The sequence below is a fragment of the Drosophila grimshawi genome, unplaced genomic scaffold, assembly GCF_018153295.1.
Source record: "Drosophila grimshawi isolate 15287-2541.00 unplaced genomic scaffold, ASM1815329v1 contig_1377, whole genome shotgun sequence".
Taxonomy (NCBI): domain Eukaryota; kingdom Metazoa; phylum Arthropoda; class Insecta; order Diptera; family Drosophilidae; genus Drosophila; species Drosophila grimshawi.
Genome location: NW_025062900.1, coordinates 14,860,779 through 14,879,641, shown reverse-complemented (window position 1 = coordinate 14,879,641; position 18,863 = coordinate 14,860,779). Strand labels below are relative to the sequence as shown.

Genomic DNA, 18,863 nt, shown 5'->3' with positions numbered 1-18,863 from the left:
CTATAATGCAAATCAGCATTTATGATTGGAATATTCTACGAAACAAATTTTAATTTAAATAATTGCACAATTAAATAAGTTATCAAACGTGCTTTCCAAGTTTCTCACACAACAATTAAGTGATATATATATATTTTTAAATTCTGAAAAAAATTTTCGTTTTGGAAAGACAGTTAAGTTCGGTGGCCCGAACTTGAAATCGATTGATTGACTATGATTTTTGCATAGTTTTAAGAATATATTTTCAAGTATTTTGTTGCTACAGCGAAACCTCTTTAAAGCTTATTCATTAAACATAAACTGCCAAATTAGCAATTAATTTACTTTCTATATAATGTGTGGAAAATAAAATGAAGCGCGGAAAAGGCACAAGAAACTATATTTATTTGATTCAAAAAAAAAAAAAGAAAACAACAAAGGACATGATAGATAAAGCCTGAAGTAAAGAAATATTTTGATATGCGTCTAATTGACTTTGTCATGATTTGAAGTTCGAGCTTTGGCTTGAAAACACAGTGTTATCTTAGCTGAGAATATTTACGCTTAGCATACTAGTTTTATATAGAACACTTCTCTAGTCGGCAGTTCTAGAAGCATTTTGCATAAAATGAAATTCTAATTTTCAGTTGCTCAAACATTTATTGTCAAAATTATACGCAGGTTTTTTTTTTTTTTGGATATTATTCTTCCATCAAAATTCAATTTTGAGTTGTGGTTGATAGAGTTCATTTAGAATTGAGGGGGGAGTTTTTGCATAGAACTACGTTTATATAAATATATATGTATATATATTTATTTAGAGTTCTTCGTATTTATATATACTATATGCATAGGTATAGGTATGTACATACATTTAAAGCAAAATTATCAGATAGAGAGCGTTCAGGTGGAGGAGCGATAGGTACACACATATGTCAATGTTTACATTTTAGATTCTATTTCATAGAATACGCGTACAGTACAACAAATACTTATATCTATCATATGTCGAAATTGTCAATTGTGTATAGTCTGTTTGAAATATATTTACAATTCGATTCAAATTACGAGTGTGTTGAATGCAAATCTTAAGCTATTGACTCGAAATATTGAACTTAACGCTAAGCATATCCTGTGTCTGACCAATTAATCTCTTATCATATTATTACTGTATGTGCTGGGTGCCCTAACCAAAAGTTGTAAGCCCTATTGAATAGTTTTGGGATATTTTAATATGGTTTGTTCTTTCTTAGTAGCATTATTATTATTTTTGTAATTTTGTGAACAGATTATTCCCAGATTAAAAACTTGCTTTTACTAAAATTCTTTCTTTTTATAATTAAGTCAAAAATAAAATCAAGAAGATAACTGAAGCATGTAGCCATTCAAGCATTTGCTATTTTAAATCAGAATAGGGATTCCAACTATGAGTTCTATAAATTATTTGAGTGTATTCATTTTTCTGATCTCTGGGACACTTTCAAAAGGATCTCGGAATACATTTGACTACCGTTTTAGTGAGGGCATTTTCCACTACGACAAGCCGCAGTTTGTTTACAAATCATTTCATTTTAATTGCATTTATCTTTTAAATGCGTAAAATACGCATTGAGTGTGTGTGTGTTTTTTGTTTGTGGCTTATTTTTTTATTTTAAATTTGCCATATAATATTTGATATATATGTATTTCAAATGTGTGCTAAAATCGCGTGTAATTCTTGTTTATTTTTGTTGGGTTTTTCCTTCTTCTTTTCGTTTTGTTTTTTACAAATACAATTTAATACATCAGCGTTTGGGTGTTGGGCTTAAAACCTAAATTCTTGCGCTGCAGAAACAAATGTATCTCCCGGAAATTGGGACGACTTGATTCGTTGCGTTGCCAGCATTCGCACATGAGATCGTAAATTTCGCGCGGACAGTTGAGTGGCATTGGCAAGAGTTCCTGCAAATATACAAAAAATAGAGATGCATAGAGTAAATGTGTACATACATATACGCTAACAGTTAGCACAATGCATTGTTACTTACATGCATTTTATCGTCCTGATAGATATGTCCGATGTTTTCAATAACATTCGCATCTGTCATGTGCTCGTAGGGCTGCTCCCGGGCGAATGTCAATATTTCCCAGAGGGCAACGGCAAAGGACCAAACATCCGATTTGGTGCTGAATTTGGCCTGCAATTAAATGAAAGTTTTTTTTTCTTCTTTATTTGTATTTTATTAATACAAACACACGTATCCGACCAAAAGACCGGTTCGCTTTATTTTTGTTTACATGGCTTTTGGCTTAAGGATTTTACGGTTGCTGTTGGGCGTCGGCACAAAGCCATTCATTCACATACACATACATACATACATATACATATATCCTTTAAGGCAACTTTTGCGCTTTTTAATATGCATATATGTTTGAATACCAAAGAACATCTCAGCCAACCCGCTGCCAACCCGCTGCCAACCCGTTGCCAACCCTTTTGCCATTCGTTTGCCCCCAAGGCAATGGCACAACTCTCTACAACCAGCGTGTACTTTGTTGTCTAAAATACACACACATACGCACAACAAAACCAACAATAATCATAACAACAACAACAACAAGCATATGTATATATCTGATGCTATATGCGTGGAATTTATCCATGCCTTTTCATATACATATATCCTTTTTGTCTGTGCGGCTGTTTTGTGTTGTCTGCGCCGTTTTTCATGTAGTTAATTAATTTATTTAGTGCGGTTTTTCGCTCGGGGATTTACAAAATATTTTGCTCAGTTTCGTTTTTATTTTGTTTATTTTTTGTCTTTTTGTTTTTCGTATTTTGTTGGTTCGTTTGTTTACTCGCTATTAAAATTCATGCTCTATGCTATTTTCAACGAAAATTAAAGTGATTCATTGTCATTTGATACTAGACTGTAACTCAAATATTTTGTTGCTGTTGCATCTCGGGCATATATTAGTTAATTGGAAAATTTAAATATTCAGTTCAATCTATTAAAGGTAAAGTTTCATATTAATTAGACTGAAAATCTCAATTATGTAGACAGCTTCTTCCTCTATAATACTCTTTTTTAGCTCGTATTATTTTGAATTTTTACACAACTACTCGTAAACTAAATAAATATGTATTAACAGCCCGTTTTCCATCAATATTCTCAGTTCACTGTTTCTCTTAACAATTTTACTTCAATGGCTTCGCATTTTCCCTTCCAAGCTTAGTAAAAATAATCAAAAATTGTTTCTAAAATATTCACACCTTTTTGCTTTTTGCTGCCCTAATAGACTTATCAAAATATGGTTTGCAGATCTTCAAGACCGGAAAAGGTAACTGACATAAATCGCCTGCTTAAAGAGGCAGCAGAAAAAGCAAATTAAAAATAATTAACACAATTACAACTCATTTTGCTGTCAAGCTGTCTTCAAGGATCGCCTACCCCTACCCTGGTGGTTAACTCCACTGGCTTCTTGGAATACCCAGGTGGGCAGAGGAGCGAGAAAGGTGGTGGTAAACAGACAGAGAGAGGGAGAGAGGGGGAGAGGCAGAGTGAACACTGTTCATTAATTTATAATTATAAACTTCTGCCTCTGCGCACAATTCAAGCAGTAAATGAGCAAAACAGCAACAACAAATAAAAAGAATAAAAATGTGAACAAGGTGGATTTTTTACTTGTAAGACTTGGACTTGGGAGAGGAGGAAAGTGTTAGGGTCTGGGGATTGGGTAAACTTACTAGCAGGACACTCTCCCAGGCCATCCAGCGTATGGGCATTGGCTGCGTCTGTCGACCAGTGGTGCCCTCCAGCTGGCAATAGTCCGACGAGTAGGCCGAACGGTTTATCACAGTGCCAATGGAGCAGACTTTGACGTTCAGCTCGGGTCCAATGATGCAACTTCTGCAATGAGAGGGATTAAGTTGAGATTTTTGCATCAGAAATCTGTGGCAGTATTGAAAATTCAATTAAAAATAACAGAAATTAAATAAACAAACACTTCCGCAGGCCAAAAAAGTCAAACGAGAGTCAGTCAGAGGATATCAGGATATGCTCCTTGAAAACACGAGTTGATTGCTTCGTTCATCGTTCCCCACTTTCGTGCCACATAGCCATTCTCGTATCCTTCTCGTCGCATGCATTTCAAATGAGCGTCGCTGCCAAACAGACCCCACCTCTCCATCCCATACCCTTCCTATTATTTTACCATTGCCTGCTGTGTGCTTCACCTAAAGGGGTTGCATGTGTAGCAGTTCTGGTTGCTTCTACTATTTGGGATGGCATTGGCAACTTGGTCAAGGGGTTTGCAACAGTTTAGCTTAATGGCCGATATCTGGCTTTGAGGCGTATTAACATATTCTTATCTATATAACATTTTATCGAAAGGATTTAAGTATGTGGAATGTAAAAAATATCTGTCTCTCTATATATAATTAAAAATTAAATTAAATTCATTGAAGTTGATCTTATGATAATCAATGTGCTTTTATTACATTTGCCTCCTAATTTAGGAATTAGGCTGGTTTTCAAATATTTACAAACTATATATTTTCGGAACCAAATTAATTATTTTAAGTCTATTAGAAAATCAGTGTATTGAATTTATAATAATCAGTGCATTTCCTTTTGTTGTTTTTAACACTTTACCACCACAATTAAATTGTTGACTTTATGAGTAACTCCAGCAAAGTTTAACTCTCTGCTCTGCTTTTTTTTCGGCGATTATAATAAGAATACATTTTACCAACAAAATACAACTTTCGATCCTGTTAATAACTTCAAAGGAGCTTAGTATTTCGATAAGACTCTGAAGGGTATTCACAGCTCCGAGTTTTAAATGTCCGTTGTTGTTTCTTGCTTAAGGGCACTGCCGGCGCATAACAGATTGCATGCTACGTTTGGAAGCTGGCAAGTGGTCAGTCCACGGAGTACTGAGCACCCCGAGGGCGGCAGCAGCAGTTGGTAGCTTTGTATTTTTGTGTTATTGTTTCAGGCACAGCCCAAACCACCCAAGCAGGAAGCAGAGAGATGAGTCTGCTGAGGCTGTGCAACAAAAACTGGGGATCAACAAACGTTGAAGCATGACTGAAAATGACAATATAAGTAGAGTGGCAAGGAGCACCAAGAAATGAATGGGTTTGGGCTGGCTCTGCCTGCCTGCATTCGGGGGAGTGTCGTAAATGAAACCATGAAATGGTAAACACAACCAACATTTGATATTGAGCAAAACGGAGTGTGCCAAAGTTAAGTAAATACAGCGACAGCTTTGGGTTATGACTGATGACATACCTCAGAGGGCAATTGAGAACTTCAAGCATTGCGAATATTTATAAACAGAGTGGTTGCGAAAAAAAATATGATGCGACAAATGCTTAACTGGAACTGATGGAAAAAACAGCAAAACAGCAAACAATGTTGACAGACGGACTTTTAATGAATATAACAATTTAGCTACCTTACATCTTATTCCGCAAGATGAGATGAGAATTAAAGTACTCTATTCTATTCGATTAATATTTTATATATTAAACTGACAAACTGATAATAACCGTAGAGAAAAATATTATTTAATTTGAAATATATAATATTACAATAAATTCAGAGCTTGACTTATATTTGTTGTCTTATAAACGCAAATATAAATACTCTGTATTTGACTATTTTCTTTTGTCATATTAATTAATATGTAACTTTAATTCTAATTTTCAAATGAATTTAACATTTTTCTTTTTAAATATCTGTTTTTTAAGACCACGTTTAATAAATAAATATAATAACAAGGGCATATTAAACATATTCATAATAGATGTGCCAATATAGAAGACCCATCGAATTATTAGAAAAAGGCCACATTTCCACAAAAATAATTCAACTGGAAGTTTGATGCCCAAATCTATAGTAAGTTATAGTTATGAGGACTATCGCACATCTGTTTCATCAACAACAACAATTCATTAACGGAAATGCAATCAAGTATGCAAAGACCCAGCAAAAACCTGACAAACATGAAAATGGGGGGGAGGAAGGGTGGACTTCCAACCAAATAACTGACGAAGGGCCAGCGGGCAAAAGTGAACTCCACCCTGCCCACAATTCGCATATTCCATATACCATACACCAAAGAGGTGGGCATGGAGTATTACACATAAGCAGACAGGTCTGACGTGCATAATTTCCTGTTGTTCGCCTGCCTCTTAATATCATTGGAAAAGGATATGAAGTGCTGTCATATTACAAATAAAATGTCTGCCACAAGTGCGCCATCGTCAAGCGCGACTCGACTCGACTCGACTCGTCGGACTCGTCGTTTGCTGTTCGTTATGTAATGCGTTTAGCCCAAATCTCAAACCACACCGCACCGCACCACACCGTTCAGTAGAGTTGAGTTGAACTGGGACTTTGAGCCAGCACCAGCACCACCACCCCATCCATGCAATGGCGGACAGTTTCTGATTTCGTGCGTTATAGATCTCGATTTCGCAAGACGCAACAACAACAACAATTGAATTTGAGTTGAGTGAAAGGTTTAATTTTCAGCTGTCATGCGATGAATGTGTGTATATGACGACGCAGTTGCAACATGGATAGAGTGTCGCTTGTTGAGTGAGTAGTTAAGTAGGCTTGTCTAGGCAGTTTATGGCTGGGGGTAGGATTTCCATTTCTATTTCTATGCTCTTGACATCTATTGACAGCGACACTGACACGTGTCGAGGTTTTCCTGAGGGTTGAAACATAGTAAGGCCCCCCCTACCCCCATCTACCAAATTCCCCACTTCACTGCTGTACATATAATATGTATCTGCTTGCTGTCTTCGCAATTGGCCGATTGATATGTGTTTAGCGATTAGCTATCTTCGTTTTAAAATGAATTGTTTTTATTCTCCGTTTAACTGACTTGAATATGATTTAACTCCAAGCCATTAACTTAAAAGCCTCCACTATTAACCCAATTCATTTCCCTTATACACACTGGACTCACATAAATTTGGTTACGCAAAATATTCCGTAAAATAAAACACTGCCATATGGACACTGGCGCAGAATCAGCGTCAATTAAAACGCGTCGTAAAAATTTGTAAGCTGACTAACAAATTAAAGCGAACAAAAGTGCTTTTCCAAAATAAAATAACACAAAACTGGGAGTGTTTTTTCTAGCATTTCCATGACCAGTATATACCCTGTTAATTGATTTTAAGATTTGTGATTGACTACACATTCTGAAGGCTATCTTGATTTCATTAAAAAATAAATAACTCAACGAGTAGGAAATTTAAAAAATTGAGTTGAATTAGTTATAATTAATAATATTTATTGTAAATAAAATATACATTTTCTATATCTCTCTATATCCTTGAGCTTATTTTTTTCACCAATCCATGGAATTTGGTTTGATATAAATATAAAAAGATTTTATTAATCTCCAGCCAAACATAATAAGAACATGGATATTCTCCATTTCGGTGAGGACATTATAATGTTTATATAATAAAAGGACAGGCAATGGACAACAGTGCCGTTAGTTTGCGTCCTTGTTTTCGAAACTTTCACTAACCATCTGTATCTGGCATACACCAGCAGCAACAAAAACAAAATCAACAGCAAAAAAAAAAGAAAAGAAAAATAAATAAACAAAAATAACAAACAACATCAAAACCATGTATTGTTCTAGTTTTTGGAGCTGTTTCTCTTTTTCTTTTTTTTAGCTGGCAATTACAAGCATATTAGGTTAACATAAATGTACAACAAAAAGTCCTTGGATTTGCGAAAAGCAGATAAATATATATATATATATATATATAGAGAGAGAGAGAGAGAGATAGAGAGTAAGAGAGAAAATGGGGGAAAAATAACAGCAGCGAAAAAAAAGAAAAACGAGTACAAAACGCAATAACAATAAATTGCATGCGACTTGCGGCGTACTTTAAAAATGTGTCAGAAAAACATATAGTTATGGGTTTTTAGTTGCCCCTGAGCCTGAGAATAACAATCCCCACCCACAAACACACACTCTGGCAGGAAGCAGCGTACTAGCCTGTGTTTTGCACAAGACGCGACGCGAGCAAAATAAATAAAATGGTTTGGCAGCAAGGACAAATAAACGACTTTAGGATTTGCTTTGGCGTTGGACGCGTCTTGCCAGTTGGTTATAAATTAGAAAGACTCATGTGCTGCCCAGTGGGCTTTAAGCGAGTTAATTAAAGTCCCAGACAAACTGATGGCCATTAAAAACACGCTATGGACATTAAGTGCATCAACTAAAGTGCTGCCCACTGCCCACTCCCTACTGCCCAGTTGTCAGTTGTCAGTCGAACGTCGGCCGCAGTTCAATAAACTAAGAAAACAAACAATTAAACTTGAGTCTGATGAGTTGCTTGAGGTCAAAGGGTGTTCTGGTCAGCGAGGCACAATAGCAACCACCAATAAAGTCAAATGCCGCTAGGCGTTGTCTCAAAGGATATTAAGGATCTGCTTGAAATCGATTGCTGAAGGTTTACACAAACGGGGGTGCTCTGAATTATAAAAATACGAGCAGGTTTATATAGGTCATCCATTCAATTAAGTTATTTTCTAGAGAGCTATCTATAGTGCAGCTTTTAAAATTATATCTGCTTAGCTGACTTGTTGATGATATATAAAATAGTTTTCGCATTCGATAGGACATCTTAATTTTATTTATAAATTTATTTTGCAATTTTTATTTTTTACAACCATTGTCATTTTTAGTCAGGATAAATAAAGAGAAAAAAATTTGCTGCAAGGCCACAAAGAATATTATGCGAAACCCTGTAAAAAATCTGTAGATATAGCAAACCTAAGCCGCATTTAAATTATTTAAATTGATCGACTGACACACTTACAGTCTAAGCTGCCCATTTGCCTTTTGGCACACCACCAAACAGAACAAACCACAAAAAGCAACTACAATCCGATAGAATAAAAAAAGGAAAAACAAAACAACCTCTCTCGAAAATCCTTGATATCAATGGCAAAACGCGAACGACAAACGCCAAACTCTGGGCCATTATCATTACTGGTCATTCTGGCAGCCAAGGCGAGGGCATATTGTCAAAGGACATCATCAACATAATGGACATGATGTAGCCACAAAAACGGATGTCAAATTGAAAAAAAAAGAAGAAGAAAACGGGAGATGAAACCAAAAGCGAAACTATGAGAAGGAAATACATGGTTTGGAGGGAGGCACAAACGAGCTTATAAGCTTATGAAGAACCGGGACATGGTTCCGGACTGGACCATGGCAGCCTTAGCTTTCCACTCAATTGAAACGCTTGAATGACTGAACCGATGAATGAAGAATGCCAGCGAAACATCAACTAAAATGACCCACAACACATGAGTGGAACTGAGCTTTTTTTTATCACTTGGATGGCATCAGTTGAGGGTCAACTCCCGTTTCTGCTTCTCATTGTGTATGTGGCTGGCCAACAACTATTATCATTTGCTGTAGACACACACACACATGCAGTTATTGCTGGACGGAGACCGAGCGACCGAAGGACCTTTGCTATTGACAACACCAACAAACAAAAAAAAAAAAAGAAGCAGAAAAGTGAGTTAGGAAACCAATGGAGCAACCAGCTACAAGCACATAATAGGCCATTTGGCCAGCACTTGAGGGTCAAGCCTTAATGTATGCTAATGATTACGATGAAGAGTTGTGTCCCAGCATCGATGGGCCAAAGGTTACGACCGGGCCTCATTTTGCCATTTATGATTGCTTTTTTTTTTTGCAGCCATAACTTTGATTTCAGTTTACTTTGTAGCTTAAAGCTAAAACTAAGCTGACACTTGTGCAATATTAATATACAAAGTTTGAGCAAAAATAAGAGACTAAAACTGAGATTGATGGTGTGTTTATTCTATAGAAATTATTCTTTATAGGCGTAGACATACATGAAAAATGTGCTAGTATATTGAAACTATGCTTGGATGGTATTTTAGTTCAACAACACAAAAGGTATTGGTCAGAAGAGCCCATTACAGATAAATTTTCAAATAACAATGAGGGGTATTCGAAGTGATGTTGCTAAAAATCGTATCTCATTTTAAAGATTTCCAAATTCAGTTTCAAACACATAAGCTTTGCTCTCAAATTGCAGCCACAGAACAGCTTTTTTACTGCTGCTTGGCTGTAGTATTTATACGGAAATTGTCTGCCTTTTAACCTATTTGCATGCAGTTGACACATGGCCATTAATTAAAACATCAACACCATGCCCCCAAACAGGTATACAACAACAATTGCAACAAATACAAGACAAGTACAAACAGCAGCAAAACATCGCCTGGAGACTTGCTCAACAATTTCACATGTCATCGCATGCAAAAATTGTTGTGGCAGTGGGGGGGATGGGAAGCAGCGGGTGAATGGGCAACAGATATCGTTCCGACCATGTGAGATGTGATCAGGTGGAAGCAAAATGACAGCCATTGCCAATAAGGTCAATTTGGTGGGTGGGCTTGATGCTACATACATTTAACTCTTGAAAACGCGATGCGTGCAAATAAAATGGAATGAAGTTGATGCTGCAGTTGCTACTGACGCTGACGCTGACGTTGTCATGGCACAGTCTGGGGTGCGGACTGAGACTGATACTCTGGAGGAGTATTGACTCCGGCGGGAAATAATGTGCAGCCAGGCGGAAGTAGTTGCTATATCCGAGCGTATTGATTGACTTGGAATAATTGGAATCAGAGTTTCCCATTGAGAAATCAACAACTTTTGACTCGACTTGCAAGGCTAATAAGTTGCATATACAAAGGTGAAAAAGGCTAATAAGTCAAATAAAACTAGGTGGCAATATTCCTGTATATACACTTATGTAAGCCAGAATTGCTCCACAACCATAAGTAAAATAAAAAATAATATAAAATAAATTGGCAATATAAATAAAATTAAGTAAACTAGTCCTTTTAGAAAAACAACCCAATTTATAAATTAATTTTAGGTATTGGTTTTCTATATGGTTTAGACCAATCTGCTCAAGTTTCCTTTTCAAACCATTATAAGAGTTAAGAGTTATTTTCTTTTATATGGTCAACGTTAAATATGACTTTTAACTTTCTTATGCACACTAAGTGCAAATATAACAAATTGATTTTCTATTTGTTTTTATCTATATTTTTTTGTATACCTCTAGATTACTTTGATGAAGTGGGCGTTGTCTCAAATCGCTGCTGGCTGCTTAAGCGCAACGCCCCCCTTTTTTTTTTGAGTTTGCAGCCACGCCTCCTTTGTTGCTTCATTAGTGCGTCGACTCATTTTGAGTGATGTGCCTGGGTTCTTTACTCGCTATAAATTTGCATTTATGCAAATCGCGTGCATTTGAGGGCTTTCACTTTAACTGCTTTCACTGCAATGCCTAAGGTTCGGGTGACTGCATCTAAGTTAAGTGCCCCCCTCCAACTACCCTCTTCAACCCGCCCGTATCCGCTACTCGCTACAAAACTAACTAACTACCGTTAACTCTAGTTCTGAGCAGCGTTGCACTTGGCAACATTTTATGCTTAATTTATGCGCATTTTTCTAGTATTTTTCTTGTGGATCTTGACTAGAAATTTATTGCAGTTTCATGGCAAGCTTTGCGTTTCGTTTCGTTTCGTTTATTTAATTTTTATGGTTCAAATTTTAGTAACTTTCACTTTTTTCCACCTTACAAAACAAATTTTACATGTTTTCCGGCCATTTTTTTGTTGCAAGCTGATTTTTAATTAAAATTTCGCTCGGTCTGACTTTTTTCCTGTTGTTTTTGTGGTCGGAGGGCGCGGCTGTTTTAATGTTGATATTATGCAAATGACAATTGATTGCAATTTTGCATATACATACGTATGTGCCCGAGTGTGTGTGTATTTGTGTGCTTGCATGTGCTGATATTTGTGTATGTTGACTGAAGACATATTAAAATAAATGGAGGCATACACCATAATAGCCATAATATGCCATAAACAATTACCATTTAATAAATAATTGCTTGCAAATATGCAGCTATTGAATGGACACATTTATATATATATATATATACATGTGCATATTTATAGTTTTGCATTTATAAACAATTATCTCGCTTACACAAAGCACACACCTACGAAAATATAAGATAAACATGGCAATTATCTGCGGGGCTTAATAGCAAAAAAAGCTATAAATACAATACATTGCAGGTGATGAAAAGTGATTATATTAAAATGACAATAACTATTATTCTGTAAGCATTTATACAATGAGTTTCTTCAACAGCTTGTCACGAATATATTCTCTAATTAATAACCTTTTGTACATGAATCCTTTTATGTGTTTTGGCAAATTAAACTTATAAGTTGTGGAAACGTTCTGAATGAAACTTAAGTTGCTTTTTACTTTTTACTTTATAAATAATTTTTAAAATATTAACAAATAGTAATAAATAGTAATATGCAATATATATTAATTGTGTATAAAATCATTTTGAAATTTGAAATCACTTTGAGACTTAATATTAATACATTTGTAATTGAAATGTTCTTTTGTAATTGAAATGTTCTTTTTTTTCAGCACTTTACCAAATATAAAAAGTCAATTTCACAAGTTACATCATGCAAAAGTAGAGTTGTTTTTTATATACTATCTTTGCAATTGATCAACTCATCAATATTATAAATATTTAATTTGATAATTATACAAATCGCGTCCTATAAATTTATATCAATTACCCCTACCACAACTGCAAAAACGTCCACTTTAATAAACCGCATTAATCATTGTCATTGTTTGATTAAATCAATTAAATTTTCCAAAACAACACAGCGTGGCACAGGCACATCAATACACAACGTCTCTCGAAAACACAGACACACATTTATATGTATATATTCCACCACTCATCCACCTATAATTATGCTTGGCCATAATTGCGTTGGTCATTTAAACGCAAATCCTATGGAACTGGCCCTCAACTCAAATGTCCGTCAACATTTGGTTCTGCACGCTTTTTGTCAATTGCCAATCGATGCAATTGAAATTTCAAGTTGCCATCATGTAGCTGCTATTGTTGCTATCGGTGTTGTTGTTGTTGTTGTTGTTGTTGATGTGGTATCGCCCAGCAGCCTTTGAATTGAATTTCCCTGTCATTGATTTGCAATTATTACTAAGAGCGCCTGCAAGGCATACCAAACCCAACTGTACAGCTAATCTACACAAATCTAACGCACAGCTGACCACACCGCCTGTCGTTGTAATGGTTACCATGGCAGTCCAACCAGCTCCAGCTCCAGCTCCGTAGCTCCACCATCCAACACACAGCAAATACCCAGTCAGACTCAAAGGGGGTTTAACTTGTCGCGCGACATGAAACGATTAAGGCTCAAATGCTTTTAGCCATGCCATTGGCTTCTGGCTTTGACTCTTAGGTGTTTGCCAGAGTCGCTATGGCGGTCTGGTCATTATGCGGGCGTTGCGAGGGTGGCGATGTCAACCGCAACGTGCTGCATTTATATATGTACAATATATATATATATATATATATGTACATATGTATGTGTACATATCGTGTGATTGATCACAATTTTCCGAAAGTAATTAGAGGCGCATGTGGCTTGCGTGGACTCCACAGGATAGAGAAAAGCATTCGATGTAATTACTCTGTAAATAATTCGATGCGTTCAATGCTCAGAAGTGGCAGCTTATTAAGGTGGCTTGTGGATAAATGCTTTATAAGCCAATCAAAATATTCACTTCGTTTTTAGAAATCGATAAAGGGTTTTTTTCAAATTAAATTAATTTGTTTAGGTTTAACCAAAAATGATTTAGCATACGACCTAAATAAATGTAAGAACCGATGAATTTATTTATTGTACGGTTTGTTGTGGAAAATGCCTTATAAGACAAGCAAAATATTGATTTTAGCATAGAAATGCTTTTATTTTACTTAAATTAATATGATAAGGCTTCTCTAAAGATGATTTAAAAATTAAAGAGGGAAATTAATTGTACATTTATCACATTTAAAAGAATATTTTATTAATGAAAATGTTGTTTCTTAATTTTTATTGCTCGTTTTAAATGCATTTAATATAGTTTTATTTATGACACAGAATTTTAATATAACAAAATTGGTTTTTATTTTTTATTTGTGTCAAATTTATTAAAGTTTTCCTCTTCATATTGCATAACAAAGTGATATGTATTTTTCGCATATAATAAATGACCCAATAAGACTGATTTTATATTTTGTGATTTTCAATTGTTTTCCTTTTGAATTTATGGCAGCTTCATTTGCATTTAACTTTATACGTGTCTTGCTCATATATTCCCAAACAATGTATTTTGTTTTCTTGTTTAATCAATTGAAGGTTGAGCGGATTATGAGTTGTGTCACAATAACAATTGCATTAATTTAAACTATTTATTTAATTTCAAAGCTAAAATTGCCACATGTAGTGTTTTTCTGATCTCCCCAGACACAACTGTTATATATTCGTTTATTTTCGCCTTTAAATCAAGTCTTGACAGCATTCATATTCATTTTGAGCTTGAGACACACACATTAAAATTCCACATTGAATTAAATTAAGCTTACAAGTCTACTGGAAGTCTTTGAACCCTCTTGACACGTCGTCTATCAAGTAATCAGTTTTCTTAATGTTTGGTTTGTTATTTCAATGCTTTCAGTACCATCTATTACAAACACCCACACGAGAAGCAGCCTCGAAGCTGGCAAAGATTGCTGGCGTCTCGTCGCCTTGGTCGGTGGGTGCCAATAATGACAGCCGACATATGCACGGACGGCAGAAAACAATAAGCAGTCCAAACTTAACGACAACTAAATCCAATTATGTGCACAGAGCGCAACAGGAGCTGCAGTAGTCGACCAATGGACCACTAAAGGAACACGTGTGCGCAACGAATTCACGACAGGCACGCTCGTCTATATACACAGAAATACTCATAAATATATATAAATGTGTGTGTGTGTGTGTGTATTTTTGGGGGTTGCTTCGGGGGGTTGGCTTTTGATGCGGCTGTATTTTGGGCTTTTGGTCTGCATTGCATTGCATCCCGCAGCGTTGCATAAAGGTTTACTTTTCATTTATGCACCACACAAAGGAACAACCCTTACAACTGCATTGAACAAAGGAGGTCCCTGTGTTTGTGTGGCGTGCATGTGTTAACGGTGAAGACAAAACCCACCCACCTACCCAGCACCACCGAAAAATTGTAATTAAACTTAATCCGCTCAATTTGGAACGCACGCCATGCCAAAAGTGCCTCTCTTAATGTGCTTATTGCATTGAATATTATTTATATACCCTGTAACCAAAATCAAGTGCAGGTCATACATGTTTTATATCACTCAGTAGAAGATATCTCTTGAGAAAAAAAATTAAAATAAGTTGCATTTATATTTTAGCTTGCCTAAATTAACATCATTGTTGATTTCAATAAAAAAAATTGTTGAAATTTAAAATCAAAATATGCACTCTATACCACAGGGTATTTACAAAGTAAGTCCCTCAGCAGTGCAATGCTTTCACTTAATTTTAATTAAAAGTTTCAAAAAAAATGATTCATGAATTTTTGCAGTTGCCCAAATGCCTTCATGTGTTAAAAAATGTGCATAAATTATTGAATTAGTGCGTTTCTGTCGCTCTCCTGATTTCTCGCTTTCTCTCTCTCTCTCTCTGTCTCTGTCTCTGTCTCTTTTGACTGTTTCACTTTGTCGCTGCTAGCCAATTTTCATGCTGTGCGTATTAATATAATATTTTAAAGCATAAATTAAGGCGCCATCGCCACACTTGTTTATAATTTATGCATGGCGTTGACTTTGTTTCGGTTCGGTTTGGTTTGGTTTGGTTTGGTTTTCATTTATTTATTTATAACACTCGCTGCCGACTGCCAAAGGGCTGCGGCAATTAGTTCCAAGATCCTTGGGGATGTTTTAATTATCGTATTGTATTTTTGTTTTGTTATTTCATTACTGTATTTGTTGCTGCTGCTCGGCGATTTATGCGAACGATTTAATAATGCAAATTAATTCAAGCGGTTGCCTTTTTTTTTTTGTTTTTATTTTTTCTGAGGTTATCATTTGGGCGGCAATTTTGGTATTGCTTTTGTCATTGTTGGAGTTATGTTTATGGATGTGATTTGATTTATATATCTGAGGTGGACGACACAAAGCAGCACCGCCTCTTCAATTGATTTATATGAGAGATGCACAAGCTGTATGTCAGGCAATTATTTAATGGAAAGGGCATTAAACAATTGAGACTAGAATTTTGTGAATCTGACATTCAACGATTTTGAATAATATGTTGATTCAGCTTGGCACTGTGGTAAATATACATTTGGTTCAGTTAAAATAATATAATATATATCTCAATCAAAGTTAGATATATTTAGTTTTAGTCTGTTTAGCAAATAAATATTGTAATTAACCTAGTGGATGATACAATTTCTTATGTAATAAAAGAAAATCCTTCTAAATTAAGTTGTATTTTAAAGAAATGCATTTTTCTAGATAAATTTTATATTTCTTTTAGCCAGCGCACCTACTGCCTCTCAATATATTTATATATTTGAGATAACGTTCACTTCTTATAAATATTTCGAATGTGTTACAAATTGCCACGACAAACAAACACTGCAAATTCCCTCGACTTGCTGTCTTCAATTGCCTGCGATGCACTTAACACGACCTGCAACAGCAACAACAACAACAACAATAATAACAATAGACAACTCACTCTTCCTCGTAAGCTTCTGGCCCGCAAAGTCAACATTCTTGGCGGGTACTCTTTGGTCCTGGTGCTGGTCCTGTTACTGGTTGTGGTACGCTTTTTGTAGCACAAGTGTTTTGTAGTTTTGCAGTGATTTCATTAAAATTTTACTGTCATAGTAAAAGTTTTATTATGAGCACGAGTTGATTTTGTTGCTGTTTGCAAACGTGAGCCAAAAACAGTTCCCGGCACATGCCAAAAATAAGACACGACACAAAACAAATAGACTGCAACAGCGACTGGAGACACAAGGAGAAACAGAGAGAGACACACGCATACACACACACACACACACAGTCAAAAGTCAGTCAAGCTCGTTCAGTTTATATAGTAATTATGTTTTTGTTGCTGTTGTTGTTGTGCTGTCCAGACTTCACGCATTACGCCTAGGCATGCATATGCAACAAGCGGCAGCAACATCAACACCAACAGCAACAGAGGCAGTGGCACTTACATAAAAAACTGCTGCATGCACTGGTGCTTTTCTTTATGCTTATACCCTCTACACATTCCAAATGGGTAAAAGAGGTGTTTCAGACCACTTGCTTGGGAAAATATGTTGAGAATTCATTTCGAGCTGCATTTGTTTTGTTTTGTTTGTAACAATAGCTTAACCAAACTCACTAAACACCACATATAGGTGTTTTATTATGCTGTTAATATAAAGCAGTCATTCTTCTAATATATCATCAATAAACCGTGTTAGTCTCGGAATATGCCATTTGTTTTGTTTTTGTTAGAAAATAGATATAAATATATAAATATAAGAATAGATGATACATCTGCCATATGTCGGAAAGGGTATTAAATACACATTAACCCAAAGATAACTCTTTGCCGGTGGCTTTTATTTCTTTGCTCAGTCGAACACCTTCTGCTTCTGCTTCTGCTTCTGTTGCTGTTGCTGTCGGAGTTCGCACAGTTTATGCTGCCTGCTTTTAGGCTAATGTGCTCATTTTATGTAAGCGTCTCCCTCATTGCGCGCTGCAAAAAGATTTTTATGCGAGCGCCAAATGCCTTCCTTCACCCTGTTGTCGGCCACCCTTTGTTCGCCCCGCAGCAACTTTTGCATTGTTTGTTGCCGGTGCTGATGGTGCTGCTGTGGCGCACTGCCAAATGCAACAGCTTGTGTTTATAATTGAAATAATTGCAGAAAGCAGACATAATTATATTCTTATTCGTATTGTTGTTTTTCTTACTGTTGGCTGTATTCTCTGGTTTTTTCTTTCTTATATTCATTTCTTTTTTTATTTCGCTCATCATCATCATTGTCGTTCTTGTTGTCTGGGAATAAGAGTGGCAACAGCCTAGAGCTATACGTATATAAAGCATAGTTTTTATGCCATCAACTCTAGCCCTGAAATAGTGCAGCTGGGCATTTTGGCTATGGATAATGCAATGCAGGTGCTCTTTTATATTTTAAGCTTATATTTTATAATTATAATCAAACAAAGCGATGATATTTTATGCCTCTTTTATTATGCACAATCCCAATGGCTTCTGCTTAGTTTTTTTTCTTTTAATTTCTAATCCTTTCGACTCGAGTAATCTTAATTTTTCTTATGCAACATTTGTGAAACAGATTAATTCATTTCTACACAGGATTTACTGTTGCAGATTGTTCTCTGGCAGGGCATTTTAAGGTCGTTCACACCTTTTATGTATGTGTTTCTTTTATGTAGCCTACTTTAAGGCTTTCCATTTTAATTGCACAACATGTACATCAAAAGCTGGGCTCATTTCCAAGCAATTACTTTAAGGCCTCGTCACGTTACAGACTTAATCGTTAAGCCGCCTTTGGGCGCATTAGTCTCGACAATTTTCGTTGCCTAATAATCAACCCTTTTGCAGCTAAGCAAATATGTTTTTCTATCGGGCACCTAATGTTGCATGCAACACACATTTTGCCCAGGTAGCTGCCTGCTGTCTGTCTCTGGCAACGGAGCAGATAAACTTCAAAAAGCGCCTTGAAAAGCGGCTTAAAACTTCTTTAGACAAAACGGTCGCTGGCCAACGAAACTCTATGACAACATTGACAAAGGAGGAGCAGCTAAAGCTGAAATTAAGCATTACCATGGATCCGCTTGCCGTCTATGTGCGATGATTGATTGAGCTTTTAGTTAA

The 18,863-nt window shown here is 35.9% G+C and overlaps 1 protein-coding gene and 1 long non-coding RNA gene across 2 annotated transcripts in view; one reads left to right on the top strand and one right to left on the bottom strand.

Moving 5' to 3' along the window:
- Positions 1–1,353: 1,353 nt before the first annotated feature.
- LOC6562682 (discoidin domain-containing receptor 2) overlaps positions 1,354–18,863 on the bottom strand; it is a 121,927-nt gene continuing 104,417 nt past the window's right edge. The window contains exons 15-17 of the mRNA XM_001988094.3: positions 3,707–3,869; positions 2,007–2,156; positions 1,354–1,920 (exon numbers count right to left, since the gene is read on the bottom strand). Coding sequence (XP_001988130.2) covers positions 1,756–1,920; positions 2,007–2,156; positions 3,707–3,869 — 478 coding nt within the window. The 3' untranslated portion in view covers positions 1,354–1,755. The remainder of the gene's footprint in view (positions 1,921–2,006; positions 2,157–3,706; positions 3,870–18,863) is intronic.
- Positions 3,226–3,627, top strand: LOC116805333. Its single transcript, XR_004365134.1, has 2 exons — positions 3,226–3,300; positions 3,390–3,627. It is a non-coding gene; the product is annotated as an uncharacterized LOC116805333 (long non-coding RNA).